The sequence below is a fragment of the Vulpes lagopus genome, chromosome 1 (assembly GCF_018345385.1).
Source record: "Vulpes lagopus strain Blue_001 chromosome 1, ASM1834538v1, whole genome shotgun sequence".
Lineage (NCBI taxonomy): Eukaryota > Metazoa > Chordata > Mammalia > Carnivora > Canidae > Vulpes > Vulpes lagopus.
Genome location: NC_054824.1, coordinates 79,777,644 through 79,800,284, shown reverse-complemented (window position 1 = coordinate 79,800,284; position 22,641 = coordinate 79,777,644). Strand labels below are relative to the sequence as shown.

The 22,641-nt window shown below is 35.1% G+C and overlaps 1 protein-coding gene across 2 annotated transcripts in view; it reads right to left on the bottom strand.

Annotated features, from left to right (window-relative positions):
- Positions 1 to 22,641, bottom strand: part of POLQ (DNA polymerase theta) — a 129,928-nt gene that overhangs the window by 10,779 nt on the left and 96,508 nt on the right. For both annotated transcript variants that reach the window (XR_005983269.1, XM_041726868.1), the window contains exons 21-27: positions 20,985 to 21,122; positions 19,586 to 19,760; positions 17,132 to 17,261; positions 16,157 to 16,278; positions 10,985 to 11,169; positions 8,505 to 8,616; positions 4,287 to 4,411 (exon numbers count right to left, since the gene is read on the bottom strand). Coding sequence is in view for 1 of the 2 variants with exons in the window: in XM_041726868.1 (XP_041582802.1) it covers positions 4,287 to 4,411; positions 8,505 to 8,616; positions 10,985 to 11,169; positions 16,157 to 16,278; positions 17,132 to 17,261; positions 19,586 to 19,760; positions 20,985 to 21,122 (987 nt within the window). In the remaining variant the exon portion in view is untranslated. The remainder of the gene's footprint in view (positions 1 to 4,286; positions 4,412 to 8,504; positions 8,617 to 10,984; positions 11,170 to 16,156; positions 16,279 to 17,131; positions 17,262 to 19,585; positions 19,761 to 20,984; positions 21,123 to 22,641) is intronic.

Genomic DNA, 22,641 nt, shown 5'->3' with positions numbered 1-22,641 from the left:
CCCTCTACAAAAGAAGATACCCAAATGGTCAATAAACAAAAAAGAAGCTCAACATCACCAGTCATCAGGAAAAGGCAAACTAAAAGTAGAGTGAGGTACCTATCATTGCAAAGTTACCAAGAATCGCTATATTAAAAAGACCAATGATATCAAACAATGGCATGAATGTAGATAAACAGAGCTGACGGCAATATTAACTGGGATAACCACTCTGTAAAGCTTTTAGGCAAAAGGTATAAATGTGCTTATTCTATGACTCACCAATTCCACTCTAAAGGTTATGAAATTGGATGCATATGTTCACCAAATGACACATATAAGAAAGTTCATAGAGCTTTATTAATGATAGCCAAAACCTGGAAATAGTCAAAATGTCTGCCAACATTAGAATGGATAAATAAATTGTTGGTAAGTTCCTACAAAGTCAGCTAAATAAAGACATGAACTATAGTTGCACATGACACTAATGAATCTCACAGACCTAAATTTGAATGAAAAAAGTCAGATCCAAGAGCACAGATGGTATGACTGCACTTAAAATTCAAGTTCATACAAAACTAACCTATAGTTTTATGTATGTGAAGTGGGAAGTAGATAACATTGCTTTGAGGGAACATGAAGAAGCCTTCTGGGGTGCTGGAAAAGTTCTATATCATGACTGGGATGGTGTTATATGTGTATACACATGTAAAACTTCCAGCTTTATGCTTAAGATTTGTACTCTTTACTGCACATGTTATTTCTCAATAAAAATTTTAAGAATAAATCTAATTCATTCCCTCTCCTCATCTAAAGTTACTAATAAGAATGAAAAGGCCCAACACAGTGAGGGAGAGAATGCTTTCCAAACATGCAATCAATAATGAGTTACTATATATAAGAAAAAGACAGAGGGGCCTGGATGGCTCAGTTGGTTAAGTGTCTGCCTTCAGCTCAGGTCTTGATCCTATGGTCCTGGGATCATGCCCCACATGCAGCTCCCTGCTCAATGGGGAGTCTGCTTCTCCCTCTCCTTCTGCCCTATACCCCTCCCCCTGCTTGTGCTCTCTCTCTCTCACACACATTCTCTCTCACGCTTTCTAATAAATAAAATCTTATTTAAAGAAAAAAGATAACCCAACAACAAAAAAATGAACAAGAAAACTTGAAAAAGCACTTTCCCAAGAAAAAATGATTACTGGCTAATAAATATTTGTTAAAGTTGCTTTACCTCATTACTATTCAAGGAAAAGCAAAGTAAAACTAACAAGATACTACTTTTTTTTCCCTAAAGATTTTGTTTGTTTATTTATTTGGGGGGGGGGGAGAGAGAGAACGAACAAGCAGGGGGAGAGGGAAAAGCAGACTCTCCATGGAGCAGGGAGCCCAATTTGGGCTCATTCCCAGGACTCTGAGATCATGACCTGAGGCAAAGGCAGATATTTAATAAACTGAGCCACAAAGGCACCCAAACAAGCCACTACTTTAACCCCACCAGAATAGCTAAAATTATATGATCTTAATGGCAAGTGTTGGCAAGGATGCAGAGAATGAGAACTTGCACACTCTTCTGATAGGAGGACAGACTGCTTCAATCACCATAAAAAATCGTTTGGCTTTATCTACTAGAACTGAAGAAGCAGCAAATTTATGACTAGGTCTTTACCAAACATAAATGGAAATATGTGCACCAAGAACCTTGAACAAAAATTTTCAAACCAGCAAGATTCACAATAATTCCACACTGGATACCTAAATGCCCATCAATGGAAAAATGGATAAACTATGATATAGTCATAGAATATCTATAATAGAGTAAAACAGCTACCCCAAATGAAACAACATGAATGACTTGCCTATGCAATTTTGAGTGAAAGAAGCTAGGCACAAGAATACATACACATGATATATAAAGAAGTGAAAAATAAAAAACAAAACCAAAGAGTTAAAAATGACGATAGCAATTATTTCTGAGAAGGCTGTGGGTAGTGATTAGGAAACATCAAGGGACTTTCTGATGTGCTGACTATATTCTATTTGACTTGAGTGATTGTTACACAGGTGTAGCTCTGTAATAATTTACTAAAATTTACATTTGTTTCCAGTACTTTTCCTATGTATATTTTTTAATACAATAAAAGTTTAAACAAAAAGTAAAACCAAACCAAATGAAAAAGTATTAAACCTGGCACTATATACTAAAGATATAACTGTGCTTATTCTATGACTCTCCAATTTCACTCTAAAGGTTTGGTGCATCCAAAAGACACACACAAAAATGTTCATAGCAGCTTTATTAATGATAGCCAAAACCCGGAAATAGTCAAAATACCTGCCAGCATTAGAATGGATAAATAAACTGTTGGTATGTTCCTACAATGTCAGCTAAATAAAAGCATGAACTATAGCTGCACATGACATTAATGAATCTCACAGATCCATATATGAAATCTGGCTATGTTTATTCATAATTCAGAGATTTGGGATTTTTTTTTTCTCAGCAACAACATAATGAATCAGTTAGAACTTTAACTCCTAAGGATTTGGCATGAAAAGTCTTACGCTCACATCTTTAGGTGCAAAAATTAATTTTCAAAAACTTATATGGTTTATTTATATTAATAACTCTATCAGCCACTTTTCATCACGTAAAGCCCAAGAAAAATAACTTCTTTTAGATCAAGTCTAAGTTTTTCAGCCTGCCATTAAAAGCCTTCCACTAGCTGGCTCCATCTGACCAGTAGAAAATTATCCACCGTTAAGTGACAACTCATTTAGAGATATGATAAAAGCTTGATACATATTTGATGTCTGTATATTTGGGAGGCTACAGAGTGGAGAAATAACAAAAAGCCAACTATTCCTCCATGGTCCCTAAGAGCATTAGTACTCCAGACAGAAGTTCAGCAGTATTGGGCCGGGTATTTTTATGACATGCAATGTTTATGGGCACTGACATGCAAAAGTATGGAAGAAGATAAGATACACCAGTTAAAATAGGAAGATGTGGACCATAACAGAAATTTAAATGTTCAGATACATAGAATACTTCTGTGGATCCCAATGATTTTGGAAATTTTAATCATAATTTGAGCATATGCCATCAATAAAAACTTAAAGTGGTATTAAAATAGCCTTTTTTTCAATTTTTTGGATATCCTTAAAAAAAATCTTATTTTTATTTATTATATTTATTATATTTATTTATATTATATACTTTATATTATATATCATTATATATAAAATATACTTATAAAATATAAGTATATTTTTATATATTTATAATATTTATTATTTTTAAATAATCTTATTTATTTATTCATGAGAGAAACAGAGAGAGAGAGAGGCAGAGACACAGGCAGAGGGAGAAACAGGCTCCATGGAAGGAGCCCGACGTGGGACTTGATCCCAGGTCTCCAGGATCATGCCTTGGATCATGCCCTGGGCTGAAGGCGGCGCTAAACCGCTGAGCCACCCAGGCTGCCCTGGATATCCTAATAACCTCTGTCAAGTCAGTGCTTTTAAAATAAATAAACTAGGGATCCCTGGGTGGCCTCTCTGCCTCTCTCTCTCTCTCTCTCTGTGTGTGACTATCATAAATAAATAAAAATTTAAAAAATAAATAAATAAATAAATAAATAAATAAATAAAAAACTAGTAGAATGAACCAAAAATGAACGAACCACAATTTAATGACTGGCTAATATCTGAAAACACCAGCAATTTGGTGTGATATGACAAACTGGTACATGATATCTGAAACAAAGAACAATTAGCAAATATAAAAATTAAATTTATAGCTTATTAGCAAAACTAATAAGTAACTGGCTTACTGAAACAGAACATCTTTAAAGTATTTAAAGTATTCTTTTTTTTTTTTTTTTTTTAAATTTTTTTTTTTTTAAATTTATTTATGATAGTCATACAGAGAGAGAGAGAGAGAGAGAGGCAGAGACACAGGCAGAGGGAGAAGCAGGCTCCATGCACCGGGAGCCCGACGTGGGATTCGATCCCGGGTCTCCAGGATCGCGCCCTGGGCCAAAGGCAGGCGCCAAACCGCTGCGCCACCCAGGGATCCCTAAAGTATTTAAAGTATTCTTAAGTGAACACATATTTACATCAGTCTCCTAAGGACTGTGTTCAGCAAATATAGGTATATGCCATCACTTCAAAGTCCTTAGTGAAACAGAAGATCCAATTAATGGGCTACTGATCCCTAAAAGGAAAGTTAGCAGTGTCTAGTCATTGTTGAAAAAGTATATGTCATTAAAATATTAAGTTAAAAATGCAGAGACATTTCAACATACGTGAGCTTTATGATAAGGGTTGTTGTCATTGATTCCTGGTAAATATCTACGCCTTCCCAAAATGGTCTGAACAAATCCATTTCTTTTACAATTCTTCACTGTCTCTCTCATGAAATGATTGATCCCTACAAAGAAAAAATAAAAATAATTACAACCAATGTCCATACTTAATCTCATTCACTAGCTTCAATATAGTGAAATATACCAAAACCCTACCATGATTCACACTTTATCACATCATCAAAACTTTGCATACAAACTTTCATTTACTTTTTGTCAACTCAGAAAGTTAAAAACAAAAGGGACTTCAGAAATGATATAATCTAACTATCACCAACAAAAATTATGAAACTAAACTCCAGAACAACAGAGCAGGTACTAAAACCTAGGATCTTAAGACTATTCCATGTTACTTTTCACAGGCTTCTTCTGCTCTTTATGTTAATCTTTACTCTTTGGTCTCATCACTTTCAGGCTTAAAAGATTCTAATAGCTCCTTGTTAGCATCTAAACTACAATCTAAATAAAACCTAGTTGAAATTAATACATGAATAATAAATACTTCATTAGGAATCTATACAACTCATTTCTTAAAATTTAAAAAGACTATAGTATAGTATGCAAACACATTCATATTCCATATACTAGCATTCATCCTTTGCAATATAGGTTCATTATTATGTCTTACAGATCTTCAGGATGAATTTGTTGCTCTAGGTGGGCCAATCAATGTCTTACTGCTCATTCCTGTCTGAGTTAGAAAGGTCTTCTCTCCTCAACACCCTTTTCCTATGCTATTTAAAACACAATCAGGTATAGAGACTGTCCTGATCTATCTTTATTCATATGTGCAATCTCTGCTTTCTCAGGGCTCTGTTCGTTCTAAATAATAAACACTAATGTCTCCTAACTAAAACCCCTCATTTGACGATTTCTGTTATGCGGCTGGCACAGGAGAGACATTTGAGACTGTGAGTGAAAAGAAAGGGAGAAAACCCTCCCAACTGAAGCTGTTGATGATACTCAACCACCAGCATAAGAAGTTTAGAAAACAGTAAGACTCTCATTTTTTTTTCTGTTTAAGAATTACTGCGATATTGTTGGGTAAAGAGCAAAGAAAACGATGAGACTGAAGAGACTGCACCTCTACAAATTCTCTTACCTGACTCCTGCTAGGGGCCCTCAAATATTCAGAGGTTAAAAGAACTACTTTAAAAAACCAAACAAGCAAAAGGAAAAAAGAGGGAGAGAGAGAGAAGCAAGAGGCAAGGCAGGAAACAGACTTTAACTATAGAAAACAAACTGATGGTTACCAGAGGAGCGGTGGGTGGGAGCTGGCTGAGATAGGTGATGGGGATTAAGGAGGCCATTTAAGATGAACACCAGATGATGTATGGAAGTGTTGAGTCACTGTATTGTACACCTGAAACTAATAACTAATATTATTAGTTATTACTAATATTACACTGTATGTTAACTAACTGGAATTTAAATAAAAACTTTAAAAAATCAATCCTTAGGTATAGTTTACATACAGTGCTTGAAGGAACTCACTTTAGGTGAACAGTTACATGCATTTTAATAAATGTACATTACAAGATATGAAACATTTTATCACCTTTACAGTCAGCTCCCCATTTTCAGCCCCAAACTCTCTGCTGTCATGAAGCAGATCATGCTTCATGACACTCTATACTGAATCTTCGTATTCTTAAAATTGATAAAAATTTAATTATACTCTATGGTCTCATTTGAGTTTGCTTTCTTTTGCTAAGTAGTATTCCATTGCAGAGATCTACCAAAATTTGTTTGTCCATGATCCTTTTCGTAGACATTTGGTTGTTAGGAATAACATCACATATAACATTCACATATAAGTCTTTCTTTGAATATGTTTTCATTTTTCTTGGATCAATACCCAATAATAAAATTGCAGGAACACATAATTAACTGTGTGTTTCATTCTATATGCAAGAGTCACAGTATTTTCCAAAGTGTACTATTTAACAACCCTACCAGCAATGGGAAAGAAATATAATGTTCTTAATTTTAGCCATTCTACTGCTTTTGTAATGGTATCACTTTGTGGTTTTAATTTGCTTTTCCCTGATGACTAATGATGATAATGGCTGATGTGGTCATTCATTTTTCTCTTTTTGTAGAGTGTTAAAATCTTTTGACCTTTATTTGATTGTTTGCCTTCTCAGCATTGGGTTGTAAGTTTTTTAGAGATTCCGGATGCAAGTTCATTAGATAATAGGAACTACAAATATTTTCTCTTTTGAGGCTTGCTTTAGATTTTCTTAATGGTCTCTTTCATCAATGTTTATCAGTGTTTATCTTTTAGGTTTAATTCAGTATAATTATCACCTAAGAAATCTTGCTTAACTCAAGGTCCCAAAGCACTTTGCCCCAATTTTCTTCTGGAAGATTCATAGTTTTAGCTTTTACTTTTAAGTGTATGCTCTATATCAAGCTAATTTTTTAATATTAGATAATAGTTGAAGTTAATTTTTTCCCATATTGGTAGCCAGCTGTTCTAGAACCAATTATTGACAAGACCATCTTTCCTCCATTGAATTACCATGGCAACTGCTGGAAATCAATCTACCATATACGTTTAGGTCTATTTCTGAACGCTTTATGTGACCCATTGTTTTCCATATCTGCGTTTATGCCTATCTTGATTATTGTAGTTTTACACTAAGTTTTGAACCAAGGGAGTGTTACTACTCAGCCCTGTACTTTCCCCCCCTGCTAATTTTCCACTTATTCCAGGCTCTTTGAATTTCCATATAAATTTAGAATCAGCTTGTCAAATTCTACACAAAAGTCTAATGGAATTTTGATTGATATTAAACTGAATCTATAGAACAGTTTATTGAGAAATGCTGTCACAATAATACTATGACTTCAAGTAAATCGACATAGTAAAACATTTATCTAAGTATTCTTCAATTTCTCTCAAGATTGTTTGAGAGTTTTCAATAAAAGTCTTACACATACTGTTGAATTTATCCCATGTATTTCATGTATTTTGATGTTACTGTAATGGTTTTATTTTTAATCCATTCACTAATTACTATATACAACAATCCAACTGATGTTTACAAATTAACCTTGTACATGGTAGCGGGGCACCTCGGTAGCTCAGTGAGCTAAGCAGCTGACTTCGGCTCAGGTCATGATCTCAGGGTCCTGAGATCTAGCCCTGCATGAGGTTCCACATTTAGTGGGAAGTCTGCTTCTTCTTCTCCCTTTGCCCCTCCCCCCTGGCTCATGTGCTCTCTAATAAATAAATAAAATCTTTTGAAAAAAAAAATCAGGGATCCCTGGGGTGGCGCGGCGGTTTGGCACCTGCCTTTGGCCCAGGGTGCGATCCTGGAGACCTGGGATCGAATCCCACGTCGGGCTCCCTGCATGGAGCCTGCTTCTCCCTCTGCCTGTGTCTCTGCCTCTCTGTCTCTCTCTGTGTGACTATCATGAATAAATAAATAAAATCTTAAAAAAAAAAATCATACAGTGGGGTATTTCTAAATTTAGTTATTTGTTCTAGTAGTTGTTTCTGAAGAATTCATGATTTTAGAATTCATTATGATCTATGTACAAGATCATGTCATGTGTGAATAAAGTTTTCTTTCTGGGACTGAGGACAGGGTAGATTACAAAGGGATGGAAGAACTTTCTGGGGTAATACGATGATGATTCCGTATCTTGGTTGTGGTGCAGGCTATCTGACACTGTGCATTTGCCAAAACTTATACATCTTAAAAGGGTAAATTTTACTGTATGTAAACTGTACCTCAATAAACTGCCAAAAGAAAATGTAATTTAAAACAATAATAAACTGTTCTATAACAACAATCCTTCTTTCATAGTTTCTGGTACACTTAATCAACGGTCTAGTATTTTGAGTTAAAGCTATCTAAACCTACAGCATAGCACAATTTGAAGATTTTATGAGATATTCACAATGACACAGTAGCATATATATCACCTGGATTTTGTTATTCCATTTCTGTTCCTATTTTTATGAAAAAAAATACTATCTTAGTAAACAATCATAAGGCTAATGTTATTTAATTAACAATACCTGATGAGAACTTCTGAGTAATAGAAATGTTAACAGAAAATTCTGTAACACTAGTTTTTTCAATTAAGATGGCAAGATAGTTGAAAAGAATAGAATCTAAAAGATAATTGATATTCAAAGTTTACCTGTATATCTGGATTTGAAAGACTCAATGTAGCAAGCAGCGTCATTTTCTTTAATGCCCATCTGCTCTCCCAAAGATTTAGCACCCATTCCATAAATGATTCCATAGCAAATCTGAAAAGAAATCATCACATTAAGTAAAGGTTGTAACTATATATAGTTACATAAATATATAAATATATACAAAGTAGGTCAGGATTGAAATTTGGTAAACTTTTTTATTTTATAGTGAGGCAAAGAAATGATTACATCTACTTTTGGTAGGTTAGATTCACAGAACCTGATATCCAGTGAACATCTTTTCTCTTTTCTGCTTTTTAGCAATATTTTGGGGCTGGGGAAAGAAGTAGAAGAACATGAATAAATGTGTGTTTTAAGAAACAAATCCTAGTGATTTAAAAAGGAAGATTCATTTCTGACTCTTTGTCATCTATCCATTAGTCTTCAGAGCAGCTTTCTGCTTCTGTAATACCACATTAACTTCTACGCTTAAAGAAATGCCCAGGAGTCAAGGAAGAGAAGAATTACATTCTTTTCCTGGCCCTTGAATATGACAGAGCAGGAAGAGGAGGCTTCATGGTTGGATAATAAGGAATATTTCACTGGAAATAAATATGCTTTCCACCTCACCACCACCTACAAATTCCCACAACTGCAGAATTCAATTGGGTTAAACAAATTCCTGGGGAGATTTTGGGAGTAGTGGAGGGAAATGGTCTAACAAGGTCTGTAGGAAACTGTAATTTAACTATTGCTTGTTTTAAATCCTAGTTGCAGCTTACAAGATGATCTTGCACAAACTACCTAAAGTCTTGTACCTCGATTTATTCATCCATAAAATGAGGATAGTAATACCTGTATCATGGAATTGTGAAGAGTACGGAGTTATTACTTATAAGTATTCAGGAAACTGTCTGACATAAAGCAAGCTCCTATAAATGTCATTAAATATAAGTTTAATTTTAAGATTTTATTTATTTATTTGAGAGAGAAAGAGAGAGAGAGAGAGAGCACAAGCAGGAGGTGGGAAGGAGAAGCAGGTTCCCTGCTGAGCAGAGAACCCAATGTGGGGCTTGATCCCAGGACCCTCAGATCATGATCTGAGCTGAAGGCAAACACTTAACTGACTGAGCCACCCAGGTACTCCAATTAAATATAATTTTAAAAGATAACTTGCAACAAATGATTATGAGAGTTTCAAATTACTTTTTAATGTGATAAAACAGCTAGAAGTTTTTGGCTTTTTTTTTAATACATTAAGAAAGATTTCTTTCCTCCTTTTTGAGATCTCCGCCAGACCCAGGGAGTAGATCGTTCAGTGCATGGTGATTTAGTATTAACATGAATACTATTAAATCATGTAAGAACTTATTAAATAAAGGCAGATATCATCAGTGGATGAGTGTTTAGGTTATGAAGTCAGAATGTCTAAATTCTGGCATTCTGAGCTTATCCTGGCTCCACCACTTATAGGTGTATGACCTTAAGCAAATTACTAACTTTGGTGCCTCAGTTTACTCCTATATAAAATAAGGATAATAATTACACCTATTTCATGGGTTTATTATGAAGATTAAATATTGGAACATTACCTATTTTACCTAAAGTTTAATTCTCGCTGAATGCAGGACCACAGAGATTAATATTAGAGAGGGTAAAACTGGCTTTCTAAAGAGTAGAAAAAACAAGGGCTGGTGGTAAATGGGCAATGGTGAGAAGAAGGGTTTTATGCCTAATGAGCCAGTCAAGAATCACAGCCATGAGTAAACAGAAGTATAAACGTAAAACTAACACAGCAGGATCTTAAAGGTGGGATTTATATTCCTTTGCCTCAGCCAGCAATCCTACTCTCTCAAAAATGGCATCAGATTTCCTATAGGCCATGAGGCAAAAAAAGTATGAGTGTTAATCCAGGCAGGAAATGGTGTAAATGTGACCTCTGACATTCCCTGTGCCTGACAGTCATCCAGGAATAGGAACTAATATGGACCCACTTGAAGAGTCCAAGGCAGTATAAACTTTCAAATGTGGGTTAGCTAACCAATGGCCTCAAAAAACTAAAAAGCCATCAGTTACTATTTATAATCCACAGCTCAGTAATATTTATTTTTCAGTAAACATTTAGAGAGCACCCATAAAAATAAAAAGGTGAAAATATGTTTACAGACTAGAAAGACATTTTTAAAATATACACACACACACACACACACACAAATAACAACTACCACCACTACAATATCTACCACTAATGCAGGTGGCTTTCTTCACACTAAGTAGCCTCAGACTAAGTCTATCTGATTCCTTCTACTGACTATGAAGGAAAGTATAATGAATACCATGAGACAGATTCAGGTGAATGTGGTTTGAAAGATCCAAAGATGGAGGAGAAGTCATTCCTCAACTGCAAATGATCAAGGCTATTTTTCAATTTTTTTAATCATGAAAATTCTCTTTTTATGCTAAGCATGTTCACTAAGATCACCTGCTTTGCTTGTTGCCTCAGATCATCCCCAACAGACTCTGGTTCAATCATCTTCCACTCAGCTGCAATACTCCTGAAAACATCAGCTCCAGTGTTTAATACTTGAATGAGACGACGATCGTGAGATAAATGAGCCAAGATCCTCAGTTCAAGTTGAGAGTAATCAGCAGCTAATATTAAACCACCTGAAATAGGAATGATTTTAGAAAAGCCAGTACAAAGACCAGTCTAGGTTTTATATAATTGAGCAGGATGATAAAGTTTAGTTCTACCATAGAACCATAAGACTATGTGTCCAAAAGTTAAAATCTTGCTCTTAACGTGATGTAATTCAGTTCTGTAACTTAGATCATTTTTTGTCTGTTTATATTTCAAGAATATGTAATATGTGTAAAGCCACCCCTGACATCCACTCCTTAAACCACTGTGGGAGTGCTTTCCTTAGTGTTTCTATAACACCTGACATATAATCTAAAATAGTTTTTTTATGCCTCTCCTACATAGCACAGAGCCATTATGGATGGGTACTTAATTTTCCTTTGCATTCTGTGAAAAGCTTGCATAATTCTGGCACTTCATAGCCCCTTAAATTGTTGATGAATGAATGAATGAATGAGTCAAGAAACTGGTTTGCAATGTGTGCATATTTTAAGTACACTGGAGAGAAACATGTGCTCTGCTCTAACAATAGAAACATTCAATGGAAACAATCAAGGGATTGATATGTGAGGAAGAGTTACTTAGAGGATTTGGATAATTTACCTATGTAATAAAAATGACTAGATTCAATATACATGGCAAAAACAAAATTTAAATGATCCTGGCTAGAAAAAAGAAGGAAAAATATTTGCAACTGATATCACCAAAGATTCATTCCCATATTATAAAAAAGACATGCTACAAATCAAGAATAAGACAAAATATAAACAAGCAGTTCACAGAAATAATCAAAAGAACTTTAAACATACTAAAAAATGCTCAACTTCATTCACAATAAAGAAATACAAATTAAAACTACAGCAAGAAACAATTTTTCTCTAAGTTGGGCAGCACATTCTGTGGCAAGGCTGAGAAAGAAACATACTGTTATTGGGAACTAAATGGTTACTGTCCCCCATTACACTGTAATTCAACAACATCTATCAAAATTGAACAGGTTTACTGTTTACTGTGACTCAGCAAACCCACAGTTTGCTACAAAGATTACCTGCACAGAGATTAAACTGGTTTATGTTCAAATTTATTTAATGATAATCACAATTCTCCAGTATGAAAACATTAAATGAAAAAAGGCACACAACAGTATATATGGAATCTTTATTTTTGTGTAAGAATAAGGGAAGAAAATATCAGATATTCATATTTGCTTATATCTGCATAAAAATGCTACAAGAATATATAAGAAACTCATACATGAGTCATCTAGAAGAGCTGTATAAAATAGGATAGCTATGATAGGGAAGGAAGCAAAACTTCTCAATACATACCTTTTATATATTTTGATTTCTGAACTATGTGAATGAATAAACATTTCAAAAATATATAAGTAATAGTTTTAAACAAATGGATCACAATTTTTATGGCCTTCCTGCCATAAGTAAGAAAAAACTGACAAAATATATGAAATAAGTTTTCAGATGTTGGAACAGATAGTGCAGGACTACAATCTTTAAGAATTGATGAGGAGAGAGGAGATGAGGTGAGCCATGTAACTGTTTCTGAAAGGAGGAATTGACCAGAATGCATTGCAGGGAAGGAGAGAGGAAACAAAGTACTATGATCGGAGCAAAGGAAGCAGAGACTAGAGTTTGTGCCTACTAAGGCAGGCTAGAATTTATGGAAATTTAGAGAAAGGAGCTGCACATAAAAGGAGCACCACAAATATGCACAGTGATCCCTTTGGATTTTTGACCAAATACTAAAGGAGCAAGAAAGTTCAGGGAACCAGGTAAAGAACTAATACTAAAGAAATAACTGTTACCAAAGAAACAGCCACCATGGCCAAGTGGTCAAGTTGTCAGCTGAACAACTACTTGAATAACAATCTCTTGAATGTGAGAGATGTTCAAGCTGTGACAGGACTGGGTGTCTGGATCCTTTTCTCACATCCTGGTCACTTAGTACAGATCCCCAGCAAGGCCACATCTTATAATTGGGGCTAATCTAGCCCTAGAGTAAAGGCTACTCTAAACATTTGCTAACAAAGCTTTTAAAGTTGTAAAATGATTGAGCTGAATGTGAAAATAAATCAACTGTCCGCCAGAAGAGAATGTTATTAATTAATGAAGACTACAAAGTCCCAAGAGTCAATAAGGTAGCAACTATAGTGTCCAACACACAACAGAAAAAATACTAGACATATGAAGAATCAGGAAAATATAACTGACCAGGAGAATATTTAATCAATAGAAAAATGACCCAAGAATTATAGAGATGATGGAATTTTAAATAGCTACCATAGATAATGTTCAGGAATTTAAAGAAACATGGGTATAATGATGTAATAAATAGCAAATTGCAATAAGGTAATAAAAATTAGACAAATCAAGTGAAAATTCTAAATGTAAAATTCACTAGAAGAATGTGACAGTATTTAGACACTGTAGAAGAGAAATCCATGAACAGTAAACAGTCAATAGAAAGCACACGTTGTAGCACAGAATAAGAATAAAACAAAAAACAGGGAGCAGGGAATAAAAAAGAAAAAAGTTTCAGTGACCTGTGGGGCAATACCAAGTAGTACTGTATATGTATATTTGGGGTAATAGGAAGAAAGGAGAGAGAGATGAACAAAAAATATTACAGGTGGGGTGCCTGGATGGCTCAGTCTGATGCTTGGTTTCGGCTCAGGTCATGGTCTCATCAGTCATAAGACCAAGTCCCATATGGGGCTCTGCCTCAGGAGGGGAGTCTACTTAAAGATTCTCTCCCTCAGCCCCTCCATCCAACTAACACTTGCACTCTCTTTCTCTCTCTCTCAAATAAATAAATCTTTAAAAAATTATAAGAAATAATGGTTGGAAATGTTCCAAATTTACTGAAAAATATAAGCACATAGATTAAAAACAGTAACAACTAAGCCAACTCAGGATATTCAGCTAATTCAAAAGTCTCAGAAGCAAAGTATGAAAAACTACCCAAAGACTCTTGCCCAAATCAAATTGCTAAAACTGAATAACAAAATTTAAAAAGCATCCAGGGAAAAGGTAGTTATATTATGTTTAGACAAGGAACAAGAAAAATGGTGTTGTACTTCTCATCAGAAATAAAGCAAACCAGAAGCTAATAGAAAGGTGCTAATATTTAAGGTGCTGAAAGAGAAGGACTGTACACCTAGAAATCTATGTCTAATAAAATTATCTTTCAACTGTGAGGATAAAATAAAGAAACCTAGAGACAGGGGAATGCTGGGATAAATCACTGTCAATAGAACAGCATTACAAGAAACCTTAAAGGAAGTACTCTGGAGGAAGTACTTTAAGATTCCTTAAATTACTCCAAGAAACAAAGTATCAGAAATGGTAAAAGGTAGACAGATAGAAAAGACACTTTTTTAATTTTTTGATTTCTTTGAAAGATAATAGACTGTTTAAAGCAAAAATAATAATACACAGTAGCACTTATAAGTCATAGAAATGAAATCTATTATGAAAGAGGGTAAATGGAAAAAATTTTTACATTCCAGATGAAGTAGTATAAGATTGTATGAAGATACTCTGTGATAGGATACATGTTGTAAACTCTAAAATATCTGAAATAGTTAATAAAACAATAGAAGAAATAAAAAGAATAAAAAATAGTCAAGACTTTAAAAAAGAATATAGAACAGATAGAATAAATAAAACACAAACAAGATAGTAGACTTAAACCAACGGCCTGCCAATAATTACTTTAGATGTAAATGTACTAAACACTACATTTAAGTGACAGAAATTTTCAGATTTAATCCTTTACATTTAATTTCAATGAAGTTAAAAAATTTAAACAAAAGCAGTATAAAATATTGCCGTGTTAAACACAAATTTATTGTTTAGGTAAGAATAAATCAAGGGATGAACAGATAAACAAAATATATACATACAGTCGATATTAGCCTTAAAAGGAAAGGAAATTCTGACACAGCCTAACATGGATGAATCTTGAAGACAGGACACTAAGTAAAATAAGCCAGACATAAAAAGACAAATACTGTATAATTCCACTTATATGAGATGCTTTGAGTAGTCAAAGTCACAGAGACAGGAAGTAGAATGGTGGCTGCCAGGGGCTGGGAAGTGAGGTGGCGGGAGAGTTACTGTTTAATATTATAGAGTTTCAGTTACGGAAGATGAAAAGCTTCTGGGGCTGGATGGTGGTGATGGCTGCACAACAATGCAAATGTACTTAATGCCACAGAACTGAATACTTAAAAATGGTTACAATGATAAAGTGCTGACAGTTCACACTTAAAAAGCAAAACTGAAAATTACCAACCTAGTGACACTGTCATAGACCTAAATTCCCCCTGAGAATATTAAGTTTCTGACAATTAAAAATCAATTCAGATGATGAGCTGCACTCTCACACAGTCCTGCCAGCCGGCAGAGGAACAAATGCATATACAAATAGTAGGAATGATTTGGGAGTAGATCCTGACTTCCAAATGTCTCATGATTAGAGTTGATAGAGTTCAACCTTTCATGTAAGGTGTGTGACTAGAGTACTGAGGAGAGGTCAGGCAGGAGGATGACAGCCTTGGGAGATTCTCCCTGCAATAGGAAACAGCAGAGCAGAGACAAGAGAAGAAAAGCAAAGTAAGTCAGAGAGACAAAAAAACTGTGCCCTTAGAGATCAAGGGAGAACAGAAACCGAGGAAAGTGAGGGTTAATTAACAGTACACATGCTATACAGAAGTCAGAGGACAAGGAAGTCCACTGGACTCTGCAAAACGGTTTACAATCACCTTGGAAAATATGGTTTCAGCAGACTGCTGCTGCCCACAGTGCAAATCATGAAGACAATGATGACGGACAACCTGGTAACACAAAAGGAAAAAACAGGCTATGCTGTAGAGCGCAAAGATGGAGGGACCAATGCATACTTCTGAGTCTTACTCATAATGCAGGCTTTTTCAGTGCTTTGAAAACCACTCCCATGTCAAGGAAAAGCTCAAAAAACCACCAGCCACCTTACCTGAGAAAGGCACAAAGGCATGTCGCATACTGACTGAAAATGGCATTCCTTGGTCTGAGGCTCTCTCCTCCACCTGTGCCTGGTGTCCAGAGTTCGGGCCACAACTCCTCTTACCTCTTCCTCTGTCATGCAAACAATATCAGCAGTTGGACATGAAGCAGTCTCAAATATATGAAAAAGATCTCATTTTTTCAGTAAAGTCAATAGTTCCATTTAAGAAACTTAAAAACCTTATCATTTGAAACTCACTCTAAAGCTCAACAAAGACACTAGATTTTCTTTTTTTAGCAAGCATTCAATTAAAGAGGAAGTAAGGCATTCCTCTAACAGCTCTGACCACAAACTGCTTCTGAAATAATTATTGACATCTAGCTCAAATCAATAAATCCTTTTGACCATATCGAATATAAATTCTCTATGCTTTTTCTTTCCGTCGTGTCTGTTTGTGGAGGACAGAATGGGGTGGGGAGGGGAGATGCTCCTGACATAGTTATAAACTCTTCCTTTTAGCATCTGAGTTAGAAAAGCCTATTGTGCTGATTGATTTATTTTTTAAAAATATTTTATTTATCTATTCATGAGAGACAGAGAGAGAGACAGAGAGAGATGTGGGGGGGGGGGGGGCAGAGACACAGGCAGAGGGAGAAGCAGGCTCCATGCAGGGAGCCTGATGTGGGACTCGATCCCAGGACTCCAGGATCATGCCCTGGGCCGAAGGTAGACACTAAACTGCTGAGCCACCCAGGGATCCCCATGCTGATTGATTTAATTAGTGCCCTAGGTTTTTAGTCTTTCACCATCAACTACCTTCTTTATAGACAGACTCAGGATTTTAAACGGATAGTACCTAGAATAGAAATGTGTATGCCCAGAACGGAAAATTAAACTAACTTCATTATTTTGTCCAATAGGCTGTTTTTGAGCCATTCATACTTACAAAACTGTATTAATTCAAATATAGAGAAACAGCATTACCTGCCATAGATGGGAAGTAGGCCTTTGGCTAGGGCTTGGGAAGGTGGGCTTTCTCCTACTAGTATTGGCATTTTGATCTCAAAATCTCTTGGCACATTCTGAATATTTGGTTCCATAAAGGTTATTCGTCCTAAAATCAAACAGAATGAAGACATAAAATTGTGGGGGTTGGGGGGATCTGCATTTCTGAATTATGCATGTTCTACCTTATTGCTAAACTGAATTTATATTTAAATATATTTCATTATGTTCATGCATTTAACAATGATAAAATAAGTACAAGACTAATCCCACTGTAAGTGAACATATGAGTCAACTACAATAGAATGTTTTACATTAACCTAGCGCTCTAGAAAACAATCCAATGATAAGAAGCAATTTGATAAGTTGAATGAGTCCTATGCTACAATGAATACCAGCTGTCAGCACTATACAACGTTAGCAGTGGTATTAATAAGATGAATCAAATGGATCCTAGGAGAAAATGACTATCAAAACCTTCAAAACCCAGGACTGCACAAGACACAGACAGCAGATATGAAGCAGAAGAGCAGCTGACTGCTGAAAAGAGACAACCTGGGCCCAAGGTGTTAGCTAATGTAGGAGATGAAGCAGTAAGAAGTGGCTACTGGAACATCAATTTCTCAACATCACCATTCTCACTCATCAAGAAAACTTATGGTAGCACTGACAAAGCTGGACACTAGAATCAAGTGGTTGATGAACTTTCTAGGAAAGAGATAGCTATTTGTTTTAATGCTAATAGCCTTTGTTTCCCTGCAAATATTTTACATTTGTTTACTTATTGAGTTTTTCCAAAATACGGAAGCATTACTAAAAAAAAGGCTGCGTAATGGATTTTGTTAGTGACACAAACCCTTCTCTTTTATAATATAGTTTTCATTGTTACAGGTTCTCCATCAGCTAAGTATATAGGATTTCATCCTCTTTAGATAAGTAAGACATTTTAAGTACATAAGATATTCTTTTTCTGAATAAACCTCTGATATGTCCTTGTTATTTAGCTTTTAAGAAAAATTAGTGCTCAATAAATGGCAGATATTAATGTACTTATTACCATTAAATAACCTGCTCAATGTTACAAAACTAGTCAATAGCAGAAGAAGGAATCCAAGTCTCTTGCTGCCTCAGCACACTATCTTCTTTTCCATAATAATACTTAATATTCAGGTCTATTGTTTGAATTAATGAGGCTGACAACTGACAGACAAACAAGATGGCAAAAATAAATTATGAAGCAAAAATGTATCTTTATGGAGATGAATTCTAATAATGAAATGGCTTTCCTATGCTCAGGTAAGCTTGTATTCCTAAAATATTCTTTAAATGTAGGCATGGTATGGTGAAAACCCATTGGAAAAAAAAGGAATTGATTACTTTCTTTCTACTTTATAAGCAGAAAGTTCTGTATGTTCTATTTATAGTTCTAAATGTTAACACTTTTAGAAACTCTGGGCTGATTTTTGTTTTTCACCAAGGATTTATTTTACATAAGTTTACATTATTGGCTTATTGAAAATGAAATTTAAACACCAACACAGCCAAAAAATGGCTAGGGTGAACTAAAGTTAGCTAAATAGGAAAGAAAGAAAAGATTTTGTTTAGAACAGGGAGTAAAGGAGCACGGAAAAAAGCAGCTCCTTCTGGCACCTCCACCTGTAATAAAAACAACAGCTGATGAGCAGCCATGCATGAAGTGCCCTGCATTATTCTAAACACTTGACAGGTATCAGTCTATTTAGTCATCAGCATGACCTGGTGAAGTAAGACTATAATAACCCTGTTTTACAAATAAGGACACTGAGGCATGAAGCAACCTTGAATAAAGATTCAAACCTTGTAAAAGTCAGATATCAAAGCCCACATTCTATACCACCAACCTAATCTGTCTCCCCAATGAGAGTTAATGCTCCCCTTTCTTCCAATGTACATTGCATTTGGCAAATATTTAGTTTTGTGCTGTTTGGAGCAAGAATGCTTTTTTCCTTACTAGATTACTCATACCTATCATGAGAGTGCTATGAGACACCCAAAAGACTCTACAGCTCTTTTCTGATTAAGTATAATATGACACTCATCTATTATATAGATGCCCCCCAGAACTACTTAGATTCAACTTGGAGAGAATCTTAAGAGGTTCAGGAGAGGGCTAGAACTGAAACTAGATAAGATCACTCACTCATAAATACTAATCCAAAGCACAGACATTCCCGTTACTCCATATAGTACTTGAAAGTCGGAACAATACCAAGTCTCATCTGTCTATCCATCTATGCTTTGGATGTAGGTAGTATGTGTTTCTTAAATGTTTATGGAACTTTACAGAATCCAATGATCAACACTTGAATTCTTTGGTCATCATTAGCAAATATTATATATAAGAAGTTTTTCTTTCAAAATTGGATATTATCCATATTTAAGATTTCTCATTACCTGTAGCAGTGTGTGATTGTGATACAGGATAGATTCTTTCCATTCCAAGAAAAGGATTCAGACGCTTTTCCCGCTGCAGAGGAAAGACTACTTTGGTAATAGCATTAGTGATTCTTCTCCACTCTAATATCAAGCCTGGTAAAGGATGTAATGCCTTTAGTTTATTTAAAACATCCTGCCAAAGAAATATAATGAAGTAAGATCAGATACTTGTACAAATTCCATAGCTAACTAGACTCTCTAATAGGTAAATAATATAATCTCAAAATTAAATTTGTAAACTCCTGTATCTCAACTCAAAATAACTGTTTGGATTTTTTTTGCAATCACCATAATGATAAAACTATAGTAACTATAGATGGTAAAATGCAATCATGTTAATGCTGAGTAGTATCAATTTAAATCTACCTTAAAAAAAAATTGTCATCTTAGCAAGGTACTATAACTGCCTTCGCTCACGCCACCCAAGAATCTATATCATGTCTTTCCTTTGTTTATGTTTTCTTCCTCGATTCTCACGATTGGAAGTTTTGCATGTCTTTTCTTTTTGCCCTAATACTTTCAACATTTCCACATCAAGGAAGTCAGAAGACATCAATCTTCAGAACTGAATTTTCCATGCTACAGAGTTTTGGTGAACTGCTAAGAAACAGGAACTTGTGAGACTAGAAGGCCCGTGAGATAAAACAAACAGTTTTGTGTCAGAATGAAACTGTGGAAACTTCCCTCGGGTAGGCAAGTCATAGTTAACAATATTAGGATCAAAATTCTACAGAATAGTAATTTGGACTGCTGTCTCCACGGTGGTTATGGTTGTATCTTCTACCCTTATTATTCCATTGAAAATTCATTCAGTAAAAATGCAAAAATGAGCACTTTCTTCTCTCCTAAGCATACATTTTCCATGGATTGTGATTTGCGATTTTACACTGAGGTTAGTAGATTGGATTCTTAAAACAAACTCATGGAAAACTTACTATTTTGCCCTAGAATTGAAAAAAGAAAAAATGTTTCATTTGTAATGGCTGGTATTTTTTCTTTTTTAATTCTTCCAAATCTTTGTCCACATTCCTATACTATACAAATTATATTATCTTGGAAGTCCAAGAGTAGAGGATGCCAATAATGAAATAATGTTTATAAGTCTGAGGTTATAAACCATTATACTACTTTAACGATAGGAAGGACACAACTGCTAAATCAGATTATGGTCCAGATATTCCATGATGGAGTATCTCTGCAGTTTTTGCAGGCAGCCAAAACACAAACCAATTTGTTTTTATCTGGATACGTTTCAAATGGCAAGCTATGTTGGATCTTGACTTCCATCAGCATTCTTTCAAGACACCAAATTGATAAAGTAATTCAAATTCTGCCCTCTCACTGTCCCAAAGAGCACCTTACTAGTGCTGAATTGTTTTCCCAGCCTTAGCTTGTGTCTACTGTCATTCCCTCTTCTGGTAGAACCCAAAGTTTTCTTGCTGGCTTGGTTTTTTATTTCTCCATTTGGTGGCAACTTCAATTCCAAAAATAAAACCTGCAAAAAATTAATGCTTTTTTAGCCAAGAATCAAATCATAAGCATTGTCATTCACGAAACATTTTTAAAAGTTATTTGAGAAAATCCATATAAGTCAACATGGGTAGGGAGAATTTTTTAATTGCACATTATTAAATTATCACATTTAATAAATAATGGCAATGAAAATTTGTATGTCAGGCAGGCTGTCTATACCCTAATCTAGGCACTATTAGATTAATGCCAATAACAGGCATTTAAACAGTCAAGAACGAAGGAATGTATCCTCTGTGCTGAATGAGAATGAACAAATAAGCTATTGACATTGAGACTAGGTTGCTCTGAGAACTGTGAACTCTCCTAAACGAACATGGCTGCTCAATCATTTAAGCCTCATAGAGGGTCAACATGGCAGCCTTGTGGCTATTATATGATCACAAAAATCGGAGAACACTGAGGCAGAAAGAGATCCAAAAAGCCATCTACTTCCACTAACATAAGGCTAGACCCTGAGTCCCTGGACACAAAAAGTCAGGAGAAAGTGGCCAACCCAATGTAGCAATAGTGACAGCTAGAGTGGCTAATAAGTTCCTACTGAAGAAACTAAGCCTACACAGGCCAGGGATCCAGGTTCTGGGGCAGAAGGAATATCCTAAATATACCTAAAATCACTAACTCAATTTACAAGGTTTAAGATTCAGGCAATTCAGAATACTATCTACTATCTCCATTCATTCGTGTACCTTGAGCGAGCTTTAGTGAATCTTGGATTATTTTCCCACAATAATCCTAAAAATTGAAATCATTTGTATTATCTAAGAATCTTTATTGGCCCCAAGTTGGGCAAGAGGTAGAAGGAAAGATAAGCCTGTGCTTCCGGAGAATAGCAGACCTGGTTCTAATTTTAAGTAGTGGGAATAACTGAAGCCATAGGTATAAAAGATACTGAGGCTTGCTATGGATGTTAGTAACTGCAACTAACAGTTGCAATTAAGTTATATAGATTTGCATGTATAGGGATCAGGGTTGTCATACATAACAAATAAAATTATAAAATGCCCAGTTAAATTTGAATTGCATGGGGTATACGTATATCAAAATATTCTCCACTGTTTATCTGAAATTCAAATTTAGCTAAATGTCCTGTATTTTATCAGGCAACTCTAGCACAGATATCAAAGAGTATATGAATGGCAGGAAAGAGAATCAAATAACTGACTAGGAAAATGAAATATTATTTTAAAATAACAGTAAGTCAATAATCCCAGAAAGAGAGACCTACCGTAATTAGGACAACTCAAAGACCTCAATTTATGTACTTAAAAGCTCTTTACCTGAAATTTGTTTTTCATGAAACCTTCAGAATTAATTGTGAAAACTTTATATCAATTACTCCTCCAGTTCTCAATTAATACATCTGTGAAATAAGGGGGTTGAACTGGATGAAGGGAAGAGGCACTAATATTTACTGAGCACCCACTGTGTCAGCCATCATACTAGATGCCTTAAAGATGTGTCATCTCATGTAATACATATAA